Source organism: Myripristis murdjan, chromosome 3, assembly GCF_902150065.1.
Source record: "Myripristis murdjan chromosome 3, fMyrMur1.1, whole genome shotgun sequence".
NCBI lineage: Eukaryota > Metazoa > Chordata > Actinopteri > Holocentriformes > Holocentridae > Myripristis > Myripristis murdjan.
In genome coordinates this window covers 23259502-23284794 of record NC_043982.1, presented here as the reverse complement: position 1 = coordinate 23284794, position 25293 = coordinate 23259502, and the positions used below count along the sequence as shown (strand labels likewise).

General features: G+C 40.4%; 1 protein-coding gene across 1 annotated transcript in view; it reads right to left on the bottom strand.

The window, feature by feature from the left end:
- The window catches only part of igdcc4 (immunoglobulin superfamily, DCC subclass, member 4), a 58780-nt gene extending 37636 nt beyond the window's left edge, over positions 1 to 21144 (bottom strand). The window contains exons 1-4 of the mRNA XM_030044421.1: positions 21083 to 21144; positions 13763 to 13833; positions 12039 to 12353; positions 1847 to 1988 (exon numbers count right to left, since the gene is read on the bottom strand). Coding sequence (XP_029900281.1) covers positions 1847 to 1988; positions 12039 to 12353; positions 13763 to 13833; positions 21083 to 21144 — 590 coding nt within the window. The remainder of the gene's footprint in view (positions 1 to 1846; positions 1989 to 12038; positions 12354 to 13762; positions 13834 to 21082) is intronic.
- Positions 21145 to 25293: the final 4149 nt, after the last annotated feature.

Below are 25293 nucleotides of genomic sequence, written 5' to 3'. Positions count from 1 at the left end.
CCACGCCTCCCTCCCCAGATTTCCACGGCGAGTGGAAGCTACATCAGCGACAGTGGTAGCAGCGTCCATAGCAACAGCCATAGCAACGATAGAAACCTGAAAGAATCTTCGTAATAACTAACAAAGTAAACATTATATACACTACCTGAACGAAGATTTTGGAAATAAATTGCACATTTCCTGCTAGAAATGTTATCAAAACGCATTTGAATGCATAAGCTCTCTTAAAATATTGCATTTTCCACTGAGAATAAAAGGAATGTCCGCCATTTTTCTTAAGGCTCTCGCTTCGGGGCTCGCGCAGGCGCGCTGATCGCTCGTGCTGCTGGAAATTCGTAGGAAAATGCACGGAAATTTGTGCATTATTTTTCGTACGATATCATACGAACCGTTTCATGAGAATACGTTGATTGGTTAAACGTGAATCGGCTGTGTCAAACCCACTCCACGCCTTCTCTCCTCCCTTGCGCCGGTAGGAGGGATGGCGGAGTACTTGCGCCACCGAGAATGGCGTGCCAAACTTGGAAAATCCGCCTGGCCACACCCAGTTGGCGAAGCGCATCTGCGCTAAGCCCCCGCCTCGCCTGGTCTGCGAAACTAGAGCCCAATGTCTTTAACAGTCTTTGGCTTTTATTTATTGTTTAACACTGTTGCCAAGTCCATATTTATTTATTCCTTTGTCATAGTGTCTGGATCTATTATTTTTCCCTTATCTTTATTACCTTTTTTTTGTTTGTTTTTTACTGGATTACTTATCTTGCTTCTGTTAAGCCTTGATTGTGAAGTTCTTTGTTACTTTGAAAATTGCTAGATAAACACAGATTGCTGTTATTGTTACAATTATTGGGATGATGATGATGATGATTATTATTATCTGTCTGTTTATAATTATGTGTAAGGGTGTGTGTGTGTGTGTGTGTGTGTGTGTGTGTGTACACGCGTGTTTGTGTGTGCATGCACATGTGTGTATGCATTTGAGGAAGCATGTATTCATCAGTAAGGTAGCTTATTGACTCTGCTGAATCTCTAACTGAGCAGGTTAAAGATTTACCCACATTGTACGTTGCAACAAACCATTTTGCAAATCATGCAGGGGGTGCTAAAGATTTGACACAATATAATCAAATTCTCTCAAGTTTCACATTTTTGTTTGAAACACCCATCTTATAATGCTCTGCTTCTGTGGGTAACAAAGTAAATGCTCCTGTCCACTCCCCCCGACTTTATGATGTGGGGGGCTGGGTGTTAGAGGTGGGCAACTGCACGGTGTAAAACAAACAACCACAAACACGTACAGTGGCCTGTGGTGGCCATGACCTGCCTCCATTATGTAGACTCATACAAATGTACACATATACACACACTACACAAACACACATATACACACACATACACATGCAGGAAGCCTGTTCTTATCTTTGAACTGTACCCCAGATATAGGAAACCTAAATGTACACTATGTGCACACAGCCCACCTGATTCAGTTTGTTGGATTTCTCATCCAAATATTTTTGTAATGCTTCGCATCATATTTACTGAGGTCATTTTGCATAAAATTCACACTGACTAATGTAAATGTGTACAGTGCACTTTATGTGTGACCAGAAATTAATATTCCATGTTTTAAGGTGATAATGTCCACCGTGTGTGCTTTTTTGCTCATGGAATTTTGGTGGCACGATTTTTCTGGAACAGGTAAAAAGAAAAAAACAATCTGCACTAGAGGTGAATGGGTTCTGTGAGTCAGAATTACAGTAATTCTCTAGGAATCCTGGCTATTCTAACATTGCTCATTCACATTGCTAAAATAAATTGATAATTAACACAAACATAATGGCAGGCTCACCTTGGCTTCTCAGGAACAGCCGCTTGGTCCTTTTCCCAAGTAATAACAGGTGTGGGCACTCCCTCAATCTGGCACTCAAAGCGGGCATCATCCCCAGCGGGCACCACTTGGGATGCTGGGTCCTGGTGGAACTGAGACAGGCCTGCAGGAGGAGGATATTATAGATTAGGTGGATATGTATTACACATATCCAGGTTGTTGAGGTTGAGGATGAAATGCTGGTGTGAACTGCTGGTTAGAGAGACCATCACATGTGTCTCACAGGGGAGTGAGTAAGCAAGTCAGGATTAGAAATGAAGCATCAAGTCAGTTCAGGCAGAGCACTGAAGTCTGCAAGCCTCACAGCTGATCAGCTATCAGCTGTTTCACACATTCAACTTGACAGCATCAGTGGCTCACTGACAATCTGCTAATGAGGCCAGCAGACTAGCCATCCAATCACATTCACACAAGTGTTCAAAGCGGTCTTTAAAAGCTCTAAGTTCACTGCTGATTTCATGCCACACTATCTTGCCACTCCCTCCACCACCCCAGCATCTTCTGGCCATTGTAAGCATGCTGGATCACGTTGACTAACTATGATTTCAATTCTGGCTATTGTTATGCTGTGATTATTGTTTCAGCAGATTACTCATGCTGTGAGGAATCCAAAAGCTCCCTGAAGCAGAGCAAAATATAACTATATTTCCATTTCAATAAACTGTTAATTCCTTGACATAACTGTCTCTGACTGTACTAGGTGTAATATTTGCTGAATGCTGTTCTATCTTTCTATGGGAGAGAACTACATACCAAAGGATTTACACAAAGGTTGCCATGGGGCAGGAGTTGGTAATACAGCATACAGACATTATTCAGTCTGACACATGGAACGGGCATATATTGATCAATTACATTATGTTGGCAGAGGTACAGTATGCGCTCCACTGCTTGCCTTCTAGTTTCATCAAAATGTCATCTTCTACAACTGTTTTGCCTGTTATTTGTTTGTCCTCTTCCACCAAAATACAAAAACATAGAAATATAGAAGTCAAAGGAGCCAAAGGACAGTGACAGAATTGCCAGTATCAACCTGTGTCTTTCGTTAAAACTCAGATATTGCCAGTCAGTGACTTCCAGTGCTGATATGACAGATATGAGACAGTTTTGATTACATTTTTACTGTGTAATTGATCAATAATTCATGCCTTTGGGAAAACCTTGATCTGAATTAATTTCAAAGAAACATTATTTGATCATATTTCACACAAGTATACATAAATATTATTATAATTGCAGAGTTAATAGTAATAGTAGTAGTATTAATAATATTACTAGTGTAGGGTTTTAGTATTCTGTGATCTAAATGCAGTTAAAGGCATAAAAATAGTAAGATTTGAAGATAAATGGTAAAAGGACTGCATTTCTATAGCGCTTTTCTAGTCTTCTGACCACTCAAAGTGCTTTACAGTATTTTGCCTCACATTCATTCATTCACACACACATTCACACACTGATGGCAGAGGCTGCCATGCAAGGTGCCTAGCTCTCCATCAGGAGCGGTGAGGGGTTCAGTATCTTGCTCAAGGACACTTCGACACACTCTGGAGGAGCCGGGGATTGAACTGGGAACACTCCGGTTCCCAGACGACCGCTCTACCTCCTGAGCACAGCTTTCAGTCCAAAATATTGATAAAGGTCTCCAAAAACCATGTTGAACAACAGCTTGACCAAACAAATGGTTTTCTCACCCCTGATATGCTTTCATAAATACCCAACCCGATGCCCCGACCAAGGGTATCTGATTGGACGAGATGGGCTTAGGGTTAAGCTTGGTTAAATTGATCTCTCTGTTGTTTAAGTTTGTTTGTTTAAGTTAAGGCCACCCTCAGACTGAGACATTTGGGCAGAAGTCTACTGTTCATGACAAATAGATCATTCAGGGTGTCGTGTGGTTTAACCAAGGCAAGACTCTTTAAGACCTGGAAGTGGATTTAAGACAAACTTAACAACCAAAACAACTGAAACAAAAAGCTGCCAAACAGAAAGTTTTTGATTGAACATAATGAACACAAACCATGAAACTGCAACTTAGCAGTATAAGGACAAGGGTATTACAAAATTACTGTTAGGGACATGTCAAAAATATTTGCCATTGTATATTAACCCCATAAAATAAAACACTTTTGCCCATCCCATTCACATCTTTTGGCAAAATTCCTTATCATTGAATGTAAAGAATCTGCTATTACCACTAACTATTAAATAGTATAATAACATCAAAATGAAAAAAAAGGTTACAAATATCAAGTTACTTTTTTTTATGTTTTCATGACCTTTTAAGCCTTTTTACAGATCCAGGATGTAAAATTATTAGAAATCTGAGGACTTGGTGACTTAGCCAAGCTTGGGCGGGCATTTTCACATCCGGATTTTGTTGGGCTCCTCTACTCACAACTGCAAACAGTTAAAGCCTAATACTGAGCAGCAGGGGGCAGCACTGAGCGCTGTCTCAGGGCCTCTAACTTCTGACTCCAACTAGCTGGTTGGACAAGAGAACAAAACAAGCTGACTGTAACCCTGACTGAGGAGTGGAAAGGTGGAAACGGGAGGGGGTGGTGTGGTGTGTGTGTGTGTGTGTTGGAGGGGGATTGGTTGATTGTCAATGGAGAGAGAGAGGGATATGTAGTGAAGACAGCCAACATTAGCCTAATGATTCTCAATAAATCACTATCTCACATCATTTTCATTTAAACAGCAAAGCGGGGTGAAGCATCTGAATAAATAGCTGCAGCTTAACCTAAAAAGTTTTGGTAATCAGTCTCTCTGATTTCAGAATCCCACTGTGACACATGTCGTCGAAGTGGAGCTACACATAGAACTAATTCACAAAAGATTTGTGGAATTACTCACACAGCTTGAAAACATGTAAAGATTACCCAGCAGTGCTACATGCATAAATCTACCTCATCTATTTTGCACCAAAGACAGGAGATTCACACATTGCACAGAGCTGCTTCGTTAAAGCTGCTGTGATGTTGCATTCAACTGAATCAGTGGGTATACTTTAAACTCATGATGGTATCAAGAACCACTAATATGAACAAAATAACCCATAACATGACCATAATAGAGCAGATTAGATGGAATTTCAGTGATCCCCATGGAGACTATCAATGTATTATCTGCTTGAAAAGATGTTTTACTTGCTTAGACTTTTATTCAGACACTATTCATAATACGTTTTTTTTTCTATAGCTTTACATTAGAAACATGATCAGCTGATGTTAACTGGATAAGTTCTAACTTTATTACTGACGGGTTTGGTATTTGAGTGGGAAGTGGTATCTAGTTTGCTCACAGGTTAAGTGACATACTGCAAACAAGTATTATCCACTTAGCCAATTTACAAAAAGTGATACCTCATCAGTCAACCTCTCCCTTGCTGACTAAACTGGGGTATTTACAGGAGCACAGAAACATTACATTGGTAAGAACCAGGACAGTCTACACAACAGGTACAACCACACACCTCCAGTCCTACCCCCGACTCATCAACTGTAGGTCATGGCGACAAACTGCTCTCCTGTGTTTTCCCACTGAGCTAAATGAAACAAAGTTTCTCAATGAGTACACAGAGGCTGACTCACATGCTTGGCCGTGGAAGCAGGCTGCATTTTATCCATTTCAGGAAAGCTTGCAGCGGCTGTTGTGTGACTATTGTGGCAGGCAGAGTTGATAATTAACCCCTGCCACTTCCAGCCATTACACAGCATGATACTCTCATGTAAACACACCACCTGTAATACTGCCAGAGAGTGCCTGACGGGGTGCCAGACGCACTGTCTGCATGTGTGGGTGTTTGTGTGTGTGTGTGTGTGTGTGTGTGTGCGGGTGCGAGTATGCTTGTGTGCCTAGCTGCTTGTATCTCATTGTTTACTCAAGTGTGTTCCTCCATGCCTGTACACAGTCCTCCTGTGATTACATTAGTAGACCGCTCGGTGAGTCTGTATGTGTGTGTCTGCCTGAGACAGAGAGGGAGAGAGTGTGTGTTGAGTAACAGCTGATCAGCGAGAGTGCACATTAGCAGACATTAATGTGAAAGGGATGGGGGTGTTCAGAGAAGTTACTTTGCCCATGCTGTGACAGAACAATGGAAACTGCCTGGGCCTCCACCTCCGCTCCATCAAAGCGCGCATGGAGCAAGAGCATAATCACATTAGTATTTTCCCAAGACTCTCTATGCCTTTCCTCGGGCCTGCTATGACATTTCATGGCAGATCTGTCTGACGCCATGCAGAGAGCGCACACTCAGATGTTGCAAAGTTGACATTGTTCTACCCTTGCATTTGATGATTTACCGGGCAAATGAGTAACACAGGCCACAAAGCATGCCGCAGGGTCAAAAATCAATTCATCTTCCTGTGTGGTTAAACAAAATTTTGAGGCAGTTCCTTGGGTGCTGCAATCCATTAAGGGTTACTGTTCGCATTGCTGCAAAACCCTTGTATAGGCTCAACAGAAAGTCACTATGTCCCCTTTCCTTGCGCTCTTATTTCTCTTTTTTCCCCCCTAACAGCTTCCTTCTCTGTCTCTCTCCTGCCCTTGACTTTACCTCATCTCTTGGTCTGTCTTTGTCCGTCCCTCTATCTATGCCCCATTCTTTGGCCCCACAGCTATCAGATTGCAGCTTTTTTCCCCTCCCCTTGTGCTAGCAGATAATTCCACCCATGACCTGCACGCTACCCTGCTCTGAAGCCAAGTAACACTATGAAAACCCATCAAGCATGCTATCAGCCTTGATATATACTGTATTTCTAATGGCTACTGGTAAACAATGACACTACAAAAATTCCAATTTAGAGAACAATGCCCTAGAAAGCTTAAATACATGTAGCCACTTAGTTTTGGCATGCAAACAGCAATCCTAATGAGGAAAGGCCATCACTATACATGATATTGTGGAAAATTACAAGGTTTCAGTGAGTCAGCACTGAAAGAATCTCATAATGTTAAATGTACTCTTAGTGCATTCATCTTCTTTGAAAGTAATTCTTTTACTTCCAGGATAAATGGGTACATAGAGGTCATATATCATGAGAGAATGAGCTAGTTTGTCTGCATTAAGATGAGGCTTACTAATTTATCCTTGGGACGTCACTGGTGATGGCTGCTGGACAAACCTTTCAGTGACGCAGATGATACTCCCTCTACGCATGTTATTTCTAACAAATTTAATTGAATGAATTTTTTTCCCTTTTGTCATCTATATTATTTTGTATTTCTAACAATTGGTCAAATTGATTCTGACTTGGCTATATTTTTAACAGCAGGGGATTCATTTAAAAAGAATGTAAAGGAGGTCTCAGTAGGTCCTCTGGGTGTGCACAACGCCAGGTGGAGGAACACAGATGGGACCAAGTCAATGTTTTGCAAGTCATAAGTGAGGGCTCAAGTCCTGACATTTAAGTTTCAAGTCAAGTCCTCAGTCAGAGATGTCAGAGATACGGTCTGCAGGACAAATCCGGCCTGTGAGCGCTTCTGGTCCCTAAAATGATTTGGAGGGAAAGGAGGAAAAAACAAGCACTATAATTTGTCAAAAAGCACAGATTTTATTGGGGATCCACTAAATTTCCCTGGGACCCACACAAATGACCACCTGTGGGTCCCGGGGAAATTTAGTGTCTCCCCAGTAAAATTTGTTTTGAAAAATTATAACATTACTAATGCGTAACAAGAAAAAATTAGAGGTTCCCAATTATAAATTCATAAATTAATTATTAATGATAAATTAAGATAAATGAATTAGCCCTTGCACAACAAACTATCCATCGGCCAGAAGTAAAATTAAAACCAACAGGTTAGCTGCTGCACTGACAGTTATGTTAGTTTAACAAACCTGCTGTCAAAAAAGAAAAAAGGTTGACATAGAATATTTCAAGACAGATAGAAACAGCAGTTATTTTGTTCTTGGAGGTAAATGGAAACCCTGTATGTTATATATTTGCATATATATGCATTTCTCTCTTCTGCTTTATATAATTGTACATTATGTGTTATTTTCATGAGCCAACATGCACTTTCCCATTGATAAGTAGGATACAAATTGATCGATTTAAAATTAGAAATCAGAAAGTTGCCTGAAATATCCATGTGTCGTTTCAGGTCATATTGATGTTAGCAAAAATTAATTAGTCCCGCGCGAAATCTCAATTGAACAAATGCAGCCCACTACCTATATGAGTCTGATACTCAAGTCAAATCATAAGTCAAGACTGACTAGTCCAAGTCAAATCCCAGGTCCTAAACCTTGAGGTTTAAGTCCTTAACAAGTCATAATGCACTCTTTACTAATCTTATTTTTTTTTCCCTCTGACTGCCCTGTATATGCAAATTATTGCACATGGTCCATTAATGCACTGCATCTTACGAGTCTATCTGAAAGGTTAATTAATTTGGGCATAAAAAAGGTCCTGAAATGCCAATGCACTTAGTTCTTTCCAAAGAACTGCAGGGCCTACCTCATGTGTGAGTTTCTCTTTTCCTCTCCAAACTCTCTTTTCACCACACATCCACACACACGCACACATGCACACACGCACACACACACACACACACACACACGCTTTCCTGGCGAATTTATTAATAACAGATACAGATACCTAATCTTATGCTATACAAGACTTACTGTTGATTAATTTGATAGGATTTAAGGTTTCAACTGACTTCCTGTGGGTCACTGTGGATCTGGGATATTAAGATCTGATTTTCTGATGTCAATTAAAGTCATGTTTATCATGAGAGGACAAGGCTAACTCCCTCAGCTTTCCTTATACCACTAGGGAGCCTGCAAGCATGGCATAATTGCTTAATTTTTATACTCTGGCTTTGGGAATGGTAAACTATCAAGTCTTTCTGAGTCAAAAAAGGCTCAAGTCCAAGTCAAGTCGCGAGTGTCTGGTGTTCAGGTCAAAATTGAGTCTCTAGTGTACTGATTTTGTCAAGTGTAAGTCATCAAATGTGTGACTCGAGTCCAGGTCAAGTCCAAGTCATGTGATTTAAATCCACGCCTATGCAGAGGAATGTACTTAGTATAATATAAAATTTACATTACTTGTAGTGAACAGTATTCACAATATACAAACCTTAAGTAGGATAAAACTATTAGACTACTGACTATTTGAAACAATATATTTACACTATATTGTTAACAGCAGTGGGCTTTTTACCTTACATACAGTCTGGTATGAAAGGAGGAATAAGCTGGTCTACCTAACACCTGCAATTAGTTAGCTAGCAATTCACTGAATCCTGCCCCAAAACAAGCATAACTGGTTACTATTTTGCTACAATATTAAAATGCATCAGCATAAAAACCAATACTGTGAAATCCGACGATTGATCCTGCTGGTATTTCTATTAATATCCTCTACCTGTTGTGCTGTCCAGCTATGTACCAGAAATAGTCTGGGTGAACTCTTTTCTGATTGGTTATTGTATCTGTCAGTCATTCCATCAGGATTGCCAGGAGTGCATGATTGAAAAATCTGGTGAAGCAGTGGTTCAATAGTGAAATATGTCATAATCATTGACTGTCCAATTAGTGTCTGATTAAGTTTCTATTGAATTGAACCCGCCAGCGACAAGTGAAGCGAGTGAAGCAGAGACGGTTTTGCCTCACTTTCCTCTTCATCTCCAGAAGCTGGTGCTGTTTCCCACCATAATGACAATAATGTCTCTTGCTTGTAATTTTGTTTTTGTTTTTTCCCACTGTCTCCTCTGGACATTTAATTTGTCTGACTGAGGAGGAAGATGATGTGAGATCAGATGCAGAGGTGAGCTGTGCTAAAAACACTAAACTCACCAAGGTGCATACTGAACAACAGATGCAGTATCTTAAGAGGAAGATGAAAATGAATGCACAGTTCTGCATTGGCCTGGATGGATGAAAAACATCTTTCTATCCACAACGTATAGTATTTCAGATTTGTGAATTATTATTACTATTTTAACTGAGACAGGGTCAGACTATAATAAAGTTTGTTTGCATGAAAGGAAGAACATATTTTGACAGGTTGAAAACCGCTATAAAGCTGATGGCATTTATGTCAATGGTGCATTATGACCAAGGTTACAATTTGCAGTCTCTGTCACTATGTCTTTCCCTTTTCAAAATGCACATGCATCACATGGAAACTTGCACTGAGCGCAGGTGGCTTTCATAATCTGCTTTCCTACATGTGATCATAAAAACATTGCTTATTCAGTTTAATTTCTGGTAGTTAGAAGAAATTAGTTTGCAAGCAAACACACAGACACACAGACACACACAAACACACACACACACACACACACAGACACACAAGCACACACACACACACACACACACACACACACACACACACACACACACGCAAGCACACACACACACACACACACACACACATATATTGAAGGACACAATATCTAATATCTAATATCTATGGCCATTCCTTTCATCATCTTAAATTTCTTAAAGTTTTTTCTCCCTCCATCCATCCCTCGAACCTTCCCCTCTTCCCCTCCCCCTTTTCCTCCTTATTGTCCCCAATGTCCCTCCAACAAGCCATCCTCATAAATAGGCATGTCACGGCTGACAAAAGAGGGGACATCCAGTGAGGATACCGTCTCATTTTACAAAAAAGCTAATGACTGATGAAAGACTGCCACATAAGAGTGTGAGAGAAAGAGGCCTCCTTGAAGAGGCAATTAAAAAGCTAGAGCTTTTCCTTCCCTCCATCTTCTCCTTATCTCCCCATTCTTCATTCTTTTTTTCCTTCCTTGCGTCCTCCACCTCCTCCCTCTTCTCTTTACCTTTTACTAGAGTGTTGCTTAATAGTGTACCTGTTCCCAGGACACTTACTAGCTCTCCACCAGACAATACGTCCCTGTCTGAGGCAGAGGAGAACCAAGTTCATCTCCAGTCATGCAAGGAAATACCCTTGAGGAATCCATTACTGTGTGTATGAATGCAAGTGTGTTAGGGACAAATCCATTTACATTACATTTACATTCAAGGCATGAACAGTTAGGTTTTTAATGTCTTGATCACGGATATTTTGACAGGACACACTGGCTGTTGCAGGGTTCAAACCAATATCCTTTCCATTACAGCACTGGTTCTCAAATATTCTCTTCTGAATATTTAAGAAAGGCTCCATCACCCTACCCTCGCTGTACCAATAACCTCCTGTAGTGTATTATATTACTAGAAGTTACTCATCTTTTCTATATTTAGCATGCTACCATTTGTTTATATTGACAATTACTAGCCACTGAGGTTTGTCTCTGTGCATTTGAATAAAAACTCTTAATAAAATAAAAATTCTTCTTCTTCTTCTTCTTCTTCTTTACTTTTTTAAAAATAAAACTGTTTGACCTTTTCCATCATGCCTCACAGCAAATCCTGACATTCTCTGGTGCTTTCCCTTGTGGATGCACCCCACAGGTTGAGAAACACTACACTACACTGAGACAGAAACAGAAAAAATAGGTTTGTGTAACTTTTGTCTGTATATGAATATGTGTATATGTCTTTTGCACGCTATAATTACATTGGATTATACACATGAAGGAAGCTGTATAAGATTATTTTTACATAAGTATATGTCTTGTCTTGAGTGTGTTTTTTTAAAGCAAAACGAGCAGCTGTTGCTATTGCTGCAGCTTACCTAAATAAAAACAAAAACTCACTAGGTTTTGTTGCATCCACTTTGTTCATGTGAAAAGAACAGTAAATTATTTGTTTGCCTGATTTACATTTAGTTGTTATGCTAACACTGTAACTTGTTCTGTGAACTTTAAATCTGGAGTTAAGAGATCATTTAACCAAGAAGCAGAGCAAACTCAAGAAGCTGTGTGTAAACAATTACCAAAAGATTTAAAGTCGGAACGGGTTTTTATTTTGTTTGTTGTGTGTAAATATCTTATAAAAACAACAACAGTCATCCATGTAATATCAATACAATACTAATAGGTATTCAGTCAAAGATACAGTGATATTTGATTTTGTCCAGATCACCCAACCAATGACACTAACTCAACCAATGAGATGGTTTATGCTTCTGCAGCAGCTTGTGTTTCCCACTGACTTATAGCACGTTCTCTCTGTTCATACTCCCTACTCTGAGAGATTTCCCAATTCCCCCTGTGCAAGTTTTTGCTGGACACCTACTTGCCAGAAGCACGGTGATGGTTCGGCTGGTCAGGGCTCCAAAGGCACTGGCACTGATGCAGTTGTATCCCCCCTCCACTCCCTGAGGCGGCTTGCCATCCTTAGAGTTAGGGAGCAGGAGCAGAGATCCGTTGGGCAGATGCTGCATGAAGTCGCCCCCATCCAGAGGCAGGGGCTGGCCATCCTGCAGCCAGGTGACATTGAAAGGTGTGTCGCTGGCCCCAAGCTTGCAGTCCAGCAGGAGGGGCAGTCCTGGCTCCAGCACCACATGGATGGGCCCAGCCCCACAGCTCAGCTCCACCGAAACAGGCTTCTCTACAGAAGACAAGAGGTAAATGGTTGGCTGAGAATGGCGTGCTCCTGACCTTATCATGTACAGTACTGTATCCTATGATTGCACCTCGGTGTGCAGAGTTTAGCATTCTTTATACACCTAGGTGTGTGGAGTTTTTGTGTGTGTGTGTGTGTGTGTGTGTGTGTGTGTGTGTGTGTGTGTATTTGGTGTATTTGTTTTGTAACTGTTAGAAGATGGGCCATAGAGATTTGATCTAGAGACTTTGATCCACTAATCTCTTCAAATTGATCCATTTTGAATGAGCTGTATCTAGCACTAGAATGGATGTGGACGTTTTAATCTTAACTCTATAGTGCTGTATTATTTTGTCATATTCTTGTTTATATTTTGCTGTCTATCTCACATGCTTTTCCGCTTGTTCCAATACTGTTTCCGCTTTGTTTCCTTTTGCTCTGTTTTTCTTTTTAAATCATGTCACGACAGCTGACTGTGCCATGATTGGAAAAGATGGTGAATGAAAAAGATGAGGGTAGAGATCAAGAAAGAAGGGAAGAAAAAAATGGAGTGGAAGGAAGAAAAAGGGAGGTAGAGGCTCCAAATCCTGACTGGCATGACAGCACTTAATTAGCATCGATGAGGAGGAAAGTTAGTGTAAGAGGGAAATAGTGTAAGAAATTGAGGGAAATAGAGGTTGAGAACAGAAGTGAGAGGAAAAGGTCAGCTGTCACCCATGTCATTATTGCCTAGGTTATGCTTGTGTGTTTATATTTGTTTTGTTGGTAATCTTTCAAAGAACGCTGTTTTATATATTGTGCACTAGCATCTGTTTGACATTGTGTCTGTGAATAAGGATTTTTGTCCATCTTGTGTGGGCAATAATCTTCTCCTAATACTAGTAAACATAACATGCCAAGCATGCAACCTTTCATAGCAGAAAAAAAGTGCAGTAGCACCACATCTTACAAAACACTAAGTGCTTTTTTCAGGCAAACTAAAAGGGGTGAGACTACTATGCTTGCCTCCTCAAGTGTTTGGTTCAAAAAGATCTCTTCAGTGTTATTTCAAGTATATTGCTACTGAAACCTTGTGGATAAGAGTGGATAAAATAAGGCTTTCAGCATAGTGCCACCCAGCACTGGTGAAGTAAGAATCCATTTAGTTTCAAAACATACTTTTAGCAGAATCAGATATTGCGTATAGTTTTCATTCTTTCTATGCCACTGCACCACTTTCTCATCATTTTTTTTTAAAAAATATTTTGCACTCAAATCGTATGCACCCACGCTCCCACACACACACACACACACACACACACACACACACAGCAGCTGTACAGGCAACTTTCCTTTAGCTCTTCTCTTTCTCTAGCGCTGGATTAATTAAGTTAATGGGAGATGGAATTTTTTTCCATGATTAAATGAGGCCTGACCCCCCAGCATCACTTCCTGATGAAGAGGCTGGGTAATGCTCTGAAAGGCTGCACGACTCTCTGGCACACACCTGCCACCGAGAAAACATGCACATGCATGCACGAACATTCCCAGAAAACACACAAACACAAAACACACGTAAAAACAATTAAATCCATGCAAACAATCTTAAGCACGCGCGAGTTCTCACAAAATGCACGCTACACACACACACACACACAGATGCAGATCACCTCCCTGGCTCCTCTCTTCCTCTCGCGCATTTAAACTAATTAGGTCTCATTAAGTCATTAAAACGTTAGCAGCCGTTTCTCAGCTCAGTGCCAGTGGTTTCACTTGGCCTGGGCTGGGGATCATTGTGTGTCGGATATGGAAGCTATTACACCACACAAAACCTTAGAAGAGGTGTGATGAGGACCATGCACAAAAAAGAGAATAAAAACAGGAAACAACTATTCCCATTAGGAAATCTGAAAAGCACCCCCCCCCCCCCCCCCCCCCCAAAAAAAAAAAAGAATGCAACAACAATGCAATGTGCATATATATATATATATATATATATACATATGTGTGTGTGTGTGTGTGTGTGTGTATAGAACATCCCACAGCAAAAAAACAGGTGGGTCATTACTGTTGTGAAAATTCTATTCAAAACTGCTACAAATACAAACTATAGAAAAACTCCATTGGTAAAAATGATAATTTCTGAATCGAGGACTTACATGACCTACTATCCTTTACAAAAGTAGGTGGGGGTGAGCATAACACATTTTTTCTAATGGCGGTGATATCATCTGGGACTGAAACTCTTTATATCCACACAGGCATGCACGTACACACACACACACACACACGTACACACACACACACACACACACAATGCATGCCCTAGATTTGCACCTAGACATGTACCGTGGCCTGCTCACACACATGCACATAGCAACATGTACCTGAGCACCTACACACACTACATAGACACACACGGACACCCACACATACACACACAAAGAGAATTGCTGTCAGTGCCCCATGAGGACAAAATGCAGTTAAGAGGGGGGATCTGTGAAGTGGCCATTTTGACATTTCCCTGTAGTGGAGGGAGCTGTTGGAAGTGGCAGGGTGCACTGTGGGATACGGCGGCTGTGTACGCTGATTGAGCTGTAGTGAATGGATTGTAATGGCACGATGCCAGGTGGCTCATAGTTTACTCAAAAGTAGAGAAAGTGCCATGGATTACACACGGGATGCAGAGAAAGAGACTGAACAATCAGAAACAGAAAAGAAACAATATACATGTCCAAGCCATTCAGTGTCAAATGGGTCACCTTGTTTGCAGCTGTAATTGTAGTCTACTTGGACTGCTTTGTATAATTTTAATCGGTACTGTTTCCGTTAGGGCTGGGCAACATCGACAAAATCAAATGCCACAATATCTTGACTTGAATATCTCGATGTTGACATTTGGATGATACTGTTGAGACTACAGTATCATCCACACAAGAAATTTCCTATAAACAATCAATAGTAGTTGTCAACAGACAACACTTGCACCATATCACAGTCCAAAATCCCAGATGATGTTGAGATGTCACAGTATTTATGTAATATTGATGTATTGCAAATCCCTAATTTAAAATGGTAGGACAGGCAAACAAAGAAATGAACATACAGACAGAGACTGATCCATGATATTTGCCCTCGTGATATTAAATAAGATAAGACAAGATAAGATAAGATAAGATAAGATATTCCTTTATTAGTCCCACGGTGGGGAAATTTCACAAATTTTTACAAAAGAAAGACCAGAGCAAACATGGCGACTTTGGTCTCCATAGTGCACTGATCAGTTAAAGAAACCAGTAAATAATTAAATAGAAATAAAAGGGGAGACTAAACTAGAAAAAGGGAAAAAAACGTTCAAGTGAACGGGAGCTGCTGTAACAAGCTGCCTCTAGAGCGGCGCCATTTTGATGGCATTTTGATTTTAAAAAAAAAAGAGTGAAAGATAGAGAAAAATACACAAAATATACAAAAATAAATTCACTCGTTCATTTTCCAAACCGCTTATCCTAGTAAGGGTCGCAGGGGGTGCTGGAGCCTGTCCCAGCGCTCATCAGGCAGAGGGCAGCGGGAACACCCAGGTTGCCAGTCCATCACAGGGTAATAGACAAATAGAGACACACCAAAAAGACAGAGGTTGGCAGGAAGCATCCACCTCTAGTCAGAGTGAAAGAAACAAATAAAAGAGTGAAAGGCAGAGAAGGGAAAAGATGAAGGAGTAATAGGAGGTCCCTGCTCTGATTGTCAGTGCTTACTTTGACCACATCTGTTAAGAGCTCACCTATTCACAAGAGGTGGGAGAGCAGGAGGAGAAAGAGGAGAGAATATTTCCCCTGGCCCAGCTAACTATCAGCAGAGACTGGACACCCCGTGGCCCTGAGGCTGCAGCTTGGGTTTCCAGAGTCTCCTGTTCAGTCATACAATACCTCAGGTCTTTAATGAACTTGAGATGCACTCTAAAATGGTTAGAAAACAAAGAAAACATGCTGCTTTGTTTTCACTCCACTATGATGTACAGTATTTCTATGTCATAGACAGGTGTGTCTTTGTGTACTGTAATATGTGCATGCCTTGTACTGCTGTCTTTTTTTTTTTTTTTTTTTTTTTTTTTTGCTGTTGTCATGTGCTGTTCTTGATATCCCTGGTGCTGCTGTCATGATGCCCTGCACAATTTTCACAACAGGGAAGAGGTTTATCCTTATATACATCATAGGCCTGGGACATATATCAATTTTATATAAATAGTGTTAGACAACATATGATCTGGGATATATGTTAAACAGTTGTCTTTTCCTGGTTTAAAATGCCACATTACAATAAAGGAATGCAATTTTCTGAACTTATTATACTGTTGTAATTGTTCTGTTATTTGCATCTACCTGCTCAGTCATCTCCACAGTCATTCTTACAATACTGCCACAATATTGATATCAAGGTTTCTGATATTCAGTATTGTTTGAATTTGTCCATATCACCCAGCTATAATACACCTCATTGGCTTAGATGTGGCTCTCTCAGCTACCAACAGAGCGTAACATGCTGTAAATTAATGACTTTTGTGAAAATAAGAGTTGTTTTAAAGAAAAACTGCTAACATCAAAAGTTGTATGCTGACAGCACATAGAAGGTCTGTATGTGCTCATAGTCTGCCACATGCGTACAGATCCTGTTTCCATTGCAGGGTCAAAGAGGTCAAAAACGGTTTTAGACAGAATGAAGAGTGGGGGAATGAAAGTGTGAGAGGCAAAGCGAGAGAGAGATACAGAGAGAGAGTGAAGGAGAAGAGAACACTGTAGATAAGATTAGAGCAGCCTTGAGACTCAATTGACAGAGAGCACTGGAATATTATTACAGACACTTTGTGAAGAGGGATCACTAAAGCTTTCAAAAGCAGTGATAACTAGATTGCTTTGTACATCTCCCAAATTGGCACAGTGGCAACAGATAATTGTGATGCACTGTGCCTGAGTGATGTTAGTAGTTAGTCCTTGTGTTGTGTGTGCGTGTGTGTCTGTGTGTGCGTATTTTAGATGGTTCTTGTCTCAATAAAATTTGGTTAGGAAATCACTGTGGACAATGCACACTGTGCAAGTCTCTGGAACTGTATTGGAGGGAGGGAACACCATTGCTCCAAAAGATAATCATTCATTTGGACTCATTTAGTGTTTTGATGATGGTGATGGAGAATGCTGTCTAATTTGTCGGTTCAAAATCTCTGATAAGTGTTCAGTTGGGTTGAGATGTGTGATTGTGAAGGCCACAGCAAATGAGTTACATCATTTTCATTCTCATGAAACCATTCAGAGAGCCCTTGTGCCCTGTGGATAGGGCCATTGTCATCCTGGGAGAGAGCACTGAAATCAGGATACAGCTCTTTCATTACATGATAAGGATGATCACTCAGAATGACTTTGTATTGATTTGCAGTGAGCCTTCCCTCTCAAAAGGACAAGAGGAAAGTTGCCCCCCACAGCATAACATAGCCAGCAGACCTTGTCACTGTATGGGTCAAGCATTCAGACCCGTAGCGTTCATGGTGGAGAATGACTCATTTGGCCAGACTACTTTTTTTCTAGAGCTCTATAGACCACTGCCTGTGGTTTTTGCACCAATGAACTCTCAAATGTGCATCTGTCTTCATAATGATGGCTTTACAGACTACAGCCTACTGTAATATCCATCTCTACATACAGTATCTTTTGGAGGCATGGTGGTGCATCCCTACAGTAGAGTTCCAGAGACTTCTAAAATCTGTGCCAAGGAGCACCGAAGCTGTATGTATCTGTATGTTTTTAAAATACATACATTTGAATACACTCTAAAATACTGTCCATCCCATGAGCCTTGCTTGCTGATTTTCAGTGGTGTTGTTTGCTAATTCAATTACCATCGATAACCACCAAGTAAAAAAATAAACCTAGCTTTAACATGAGCTTGTTACCAAGAGCTACTCGGCGTGTGAATAAATCAATACTTTGCAAAGCCAGGGTCATGAAAATCTGAGAAGAGAATCAGCGAGCTAGAAGCCCTGGAGGGAGACAGAGGCTCTCAGGTTTCAGTATGCAGGTGGAAATGCCAGTGCAAAAACACTGACTGAAATTCTCCTTGCCAACACACTTTACTTTGTCTAAACATGTAGCCTAGTGTGCTAAAGCCGTGCTTCCATTCTCAGTTTTTTTTTTAAAGGCAAGACACTGCATGCGATTTAAGGTGTATGCTTGAACACACCCACAAACACAAACACCTGGGATGAAAGCATTTGCTTTCCTGTAATGTGCAGTGTAACTTTCACTGTACATTAAACCTTCTTCATGATCCTTGCCTTGTTGTGGTTTAAATATTATCTCTCTGTTACAAAGTGCTACATAGGCTCAGCAAATTCACAGAACCACTAGAGCGCGGTCCACATGCTGTAATTCCATCCACAGTGAGGCTCTGAGTCACTGAACAGCTGCTGTGTCAGGTGTTAACCATTCCAGCTGTGTTTCCTCCCCTGACAATACAGCAGGCTTCTTCTCACACCCAGTCATCCAACCGCACACACACACACACACACACATGTGCGCACACACATTACTCTCACTGTCAGGAAGGGGACTGAACTGTTATGAATCTGAGGGCACAGTTGCTTTTTCACAATATGTTGAGCTCTGGAGACAGAAGAGTGGACTGAGTTCACATGTATACAGACAGTGCAGCAAAATAAATGGAAAAGTATGAAAAATTGCAGTACTGACTTCTGCAATGTCCAGATTGCAAGAGGTTGCAATTTCCCCTCAGAGGTAAAGCTGTGTAAACAAGATATTCTGGTGCTATCCTCCAGATCAAGATGAACACATCGCAAGAAAACCTTTTTTGTAACTCACACTGGTAAAATTTAAAGCATTAATATCCAACTGTCTCCTACAGTGTTTTTTAGCATTTCAAGAGAGTAAAAAAAGCTTCTGTGCCCAGACTCATACAGATGTACAGTGAAGGAGTCTTTTCTTTCTGTTAATTGTCATCCCACAGTCATCTCCTACACACCTGTCACCTTGTACTAAGGAGTGAAATGTTCATTTCATAATATGTATAAAGTCTGATTTTAATTATTCACTTATGTCTTGCAAGTCATAAACCATCTCACTTAACCTCCAATCATGATACTCGGATACTGAAGATGGAGAATGAAAAGGAGAAAAATAAAACTGGAAAGTGCTTTTTCCCTCATGCCTGCTGCTCTATGTACAGTGGTCATTCATCCCCAGTCTGGCTTTCTCCAATCACAGAGCTTTGTTGCTGCGTGCTATACACAGGGCCTCCCAGCAGCAAGGGGCTTCCACATGGCCACAGCCACAGGGCCACTTCCCTGAGTCAACAAAGCTAGCACAAAAACTAACAGAGGGACAACATGGGCCTTGGATATCCAAATCCCAATCTCTTTTTTCACCCAGCACCATAAATGTACACCCATTCGTAGTGGCAGTAGGGAAACATATGGATGAACTAAGTTTCACAATACACACATGGTACAAAGGCGACAGGACTTCATGTGTAGTACAAAGGTATAGCACAAGGGATATTATAAACCACAGCCTACACAGATGAAAAACTAAGAAACAACACAAAGCCTTATACCACTAGCACACTGGCAGGACTCAATCTGCATGTCATTGATTCCAATTGGGAGACTCCACGTTTACACTGGGTTTGCGCTGCACTGTGCTCTCACTGCTGCATGCATTGGATTTATCCTACCTTTGCAGGGCTTAACACAAACTTTTCAAAGTGGCTGCATGGCTGGCAACCAGGCATCAGTCTTTAGGTTAGGGTTAGGGTTAGGGCTAGGGTGCTAAAACTGAAAATGCAGTTTCCATTTTAAGTCATCTCATAAATTGAGTAGTTAGGATACTCTGCAGTTATACATTGGCTTAATAATTAAAATGTGACATAGAAGAATGTTTAAAATCTTCAGCGTCATCAGTTAACAGCACAGCTTTTGTCATGTTCTTCGCAGATCCCTTAATAATGAACCCAGCAAGTCACCGGTTTCTTGTTAATCCTTTCTCTCCATTTCAGATTTTGGAAGTCTCTCATTGTGGGTCCCTCAAGAAAATATAAAAAACTATATTACATGCTATGGTTGGACATAAATCTCCAAAGTTTTATTGTAAATTAGCCTAGGGTAAGTTAATAGAACCAACGTTACCCCCTGCATGCCTGATCTGTCCTGCAGCTTGTCAGTCAAACCAAATCAGGTATGTTCTTTTGAAGGAGATAGTGTTTCTCATTTTTCAGAACATAATATGCGGTGTTGAAACATTTTACAAGGATCTCCCAGTTGGCAGCATTAATCTTGCAAATGATTGTCCCGTCAATGGGCGTCCCAGCGCTTGCAGCCTTCACCTCATTATGTCGCTGAGCTGCCCACATGTGTTGCTTCGAGCTCCAGTGCTTTTCCAGCCCTGTGGCTCTATGGGATGTGCAACCTTGAACTAGTGAACTTGATGTGTCACTTATCGAGGAGTATGCTGTACATGCATCGCAGCATAATTTTCTGTCCAGCTCAGAGATGGATGAACTATATTTCGCCTCCCAAAACTTCACACATTTTCTTTTAGATTTCCGTTCAGGTTCATCTGGTTCTTTGTCAGGTGAATCAGTTTGCACATTCATTTGTCATGTTGATAGGTTGAACATTTCATCGCACCGTCAAACAACTTGATTTGCTTCGCCATCCTCTCTAAAGCAGATGCCTGTGCACACACAAGTAAACGCACCAATGTTGGTTCTGGTTCTGGTTCTTCTTCTCCTGAGAAGTTTTACGGCAGTTGGTGTCCATGATTGTTACAGTTCCAACTGTAGCAATAATATTTAAATATCACCAATTCAATAAATATTAAAAAATTATTCATTTTGGGTTTTGCTGTTTGCTGTCCCTATTTTTTATATGTTAAAAAGTGGTTGTTGTTGCCAGTTCAAGTGTCACCTTGCAACCGTTAATGTCATTAATTGTTTTTTGTTACATACATGCTTGCCTAAAGTAGACCTGAAGCTGTCAAAATGACAGTCAAAGCAGTAATAAATGGAAATAAATATTCAGTACAAGAAGGCACTTGTACAGATCCCTGCCAAGGTTACAGCTGGAAGTAATGACCCTATTTGTGCTAAGCCACGCCCTCTTCCAGCAATGCTGTTCTGATCGGACATACCGCTTTGAGATACATTTAGAAACTACAGCACTGTTTTGTGCTACGCCCATTGTCACGCTCTCTTGATGCCGAATGGCCTGAAAATGTTGCCACTAAGTTTCTTGTAAACTTGTCTGGTACTATTTGAGTTGTCCTGCTGATAGATGGAGAGGCAGATGAGCAATCACAACCTGTTTCACTTGGTGGTGGTAATAAATTAATTTTCATTGTCAAGTAAAAAGTCATGCATAAAACAAAAACATTATGCATTTACAGCTGAATATCCATACCAAAAAAATGTAATTTTTTTTTTCTTCTGCATAATAGCATTTAATCGGAAAGAACTATCAAAACTCTATGAATGTCTTTATTCATTCTCCGTTCTTATACAAGTGACCACAGTCTTGGAAAGCTTTTGGATCATTGCATCACATGTTGATAAAACTTGCATGCTGCTCAGCCCAGTCTCTGTGTTAAGGGAACACAAAGAAACATTTTCGGCATTACAACTGAAAAACAGAGTAAGAGTCCTCTTCCCTCTTTCCTGGCACTGTTCTTTGAAGCCATGTACTGTACATGTAAGCCTGCTTGACAGTGCGTTTATGAGTATGAGTGTAGGGATGAGTGTGTAACACAAGAGGTCAGGATGATGAATGAGACTGCTACGTGACTCCACATGGTACATGCTGCATTGAGGAAGGACATATTGCACTGCATGAGGTTTCACATGACACATATTATGCTCACACTGGGGCTTCTAGCCCCTTCCCTCTACCCCCCAACACACACACACACACACATACGCACATGCACACACACACACACACACACACACACACATACGCACATGCACACACACACACACACACACACACACACACACACACACACACACACACACACACGCACATGCACACACACACACACACACACCCACACACACACACATATATTGTGCCACAAAAACACTTGATGAAGTGCACTCTGGGCTTATGTGATGTATGGAGTGCACAGCAAAGAAAATTATTTAATAGGTGCTACTTGTAGCACCAATAAACAAATACCATCAGTAAATACATTTCTTAGCTGTGTGCTCCAGACCTTTTCTCTTTATCACATCTCACTTTTTCTTTCTTTCTTTCTTTTTTTTTTTTTGTTGGGCGAGGCACAAATTTTCCCTTATCCTCAGGTGATCTATGTTGGAACTGGGACATATTTTGGTACCTGATTAGTCAATAGCAGATTGAAGCAGCATTAGCATGTATTTAACCCAAAGAGGGAAGTCTCTACAATGAAATCCTAAGGTATGTTTTTCCTGTAAGATTTCTATTAAAATACAGGAGGGCCCCAGTAGAGCACAGACCTCAAGTGAGGTTGCAACTGGAAGTTATGGCCTTGTTTAAGTCTTCCCCCCAAGTTTTGTGATAGGATGTGGAAACATTTGGAAACTATGGCCCTGTTTGTGCTAAGCTCCGCCCTCTTCCATGCCTCTATGAGGTATTTGGGCCAAAACATTTGTTAAAAAAAAAAAAAAAGTGAATACATTGTTGTTGCATGGCAGCACCATCTTGTAGCATCTGCTCAGCTGGTTATTGTGGCAATAAAAATCCATTTGCAACTTATTTTATGAACGGAATAACTTTAGACAAATGGTTTCTTAAAGAAAAATTTAGGACCGGCGGTTAAGGGAGGAAGAAAAGAAGATTAGAGGTGGAAAAAAGAACATTGGCTAAAGGTATGTGATTGGTTGTTGAATCTGATTTAATGAATCTGAGAGTCGTTTTTATTGCAACATTAAAGTCATGTGTTTGAACAAATTAAACGGAACATAACCACAGTTAATTTTAACCTGGCAAGCTGCCAAGAAATAATAAATGCATTGTAACATGTAGATGCTGATTCTAACACTTTCGTAGTGTTAACATTTATTTTCAATATTTTTCACTGACTGTTCATGAATATTTATTTGCCAAAATACTTTTATATTCATCAGTGTTCATTTGTCATTGTCTTTACTTATAGGCTTTGTTATGCACAACTTTGTTGCTTTTACGGTGTAAATGTATTGACTTCATTATTTTAAATACTTTATAACTGCTCATCATTTCTGGACTGCTGAAATTTTTATATATTTTTAATATATGTTGTTTTCAAATAAAGCAAGAAATATGTTGTAAATTTGGTGTGTGTGTGTGTGTGTGTGTGTGTTCATTCATTTATGAGCAGTGTGTGTGATTCGGTGGCTGCGCTGGGAGCGTTTTAGGACAACAAATAAAATCTTGTTAGTAGCTGAGCTGCTTTACAATGTAGGATTATCTTTGAAATGTTGGTTATGTTTGTAAATGTCAGTACAAATCTGTTTCTGTATTGACGGTTGCTTAAATGAAAGTTTGAAAAACAAATAGAAGTCTCTTAAACCTGATCCCATATCAGTCCACTTCCAGCCACCCATCCACACACTCACAGACACACACACACACACACACACTCCAAAGGCAGCTCCCATGCTACTCCTCTGCTGTCATGTGACCGAGCGGACAGCAATGTGGAATGGCAGGAATGTGATCGCATGTCGGTTTACTAAATGAGCACCGCCATGGAGAGACCCCCACTTCACACACACACACGCACACACACAAAGCAAAGTAATAAAAAAAAAATCATCAGTAAACTGTGTAAAAATGTGGTACTTCAACCACAAACAATTTCCTTATCCCTAAGTAACACAAAACAAACTGTGATGCTGACTGGCTGCATCCTTTGCCTTTGTCACAACCTTACCATATAACCTACTGATCCAGCTTTATTGATCAGTATTGGGCTTTTTAAAGGTGGCTGACATTCAAGCCTGTCACAAGTAGTAACTGAGGCTTTTCCAAGAAGTGAGATTAGATTAATTCTAGGTCAGTCATACTAACAAGTAGCAGGTTTACTTGAACTTACCTGTGAGGTATTGGCCAGAAAACCTGTCAAGCCTGCAGCTACATTGAAGCCCATGATTGTTGTTGTTGTTATTATTATTGGTAGTAACAGTAGTAGTATTGCTGTTGTTGTTGTTGTTGTTGTTGTTTTTGTTACAAAGTCTGGCTTTCTTGCTTGGCCAGAAAGTGACAACTGGTTTCTCTTACTGATGTTTCCAAGGAGTTAGAAAATAATTTTCGATTCCCTGCATTTTTAAAACAGCTAATATTTTAATACATTAGTCTGTTTAATTTCACCTGTTAGGTTGTTTGTTCCTCTTGCACACTAATACATACTAATCCTCACTCTTCCCCATTTTCTCTGCTCTCTCCTTCTCTCCATGGAGAAAACAGTAGGAGAGTTGAGACAGTCTTTTTATTCATAGAGAGTAAGCGACACAAGTTGGGCTCCTCTGCACTGTATAACTGCCTTGGTTTAATTGTTGAAATTATGTATTGACTCATACTCCTTGGCAGCTGCTGCTGTGCTTCTTTTTTCTTAGAGATATGCTCTTATTCAGCATAGGAGTGCATTAAAACATCTGAATCAAGAGGCGTGGGATCTGATGCTATGGTTTGCTTGATGTCAGTTGCCATTATGAATCCTTTTATCTGCCCTCCACTGATGCTGGCTCTTTAACCTTTAAAAACTTTTTCTTTCTTTCGTGTACACACCTAAGTAAAAGGAGATTCATATTTTTGCAAAAAGTTATTTGTTAATAAAACAAACAGACAAAGAAACATATCTTCTTACTTCATTAATTGTAAGGATAAACAGTAGAATACTTGAGTTTCAGTAGGGCTGCAGCCTTACTGGAAAATGCAAAACAGGAGCAAAGT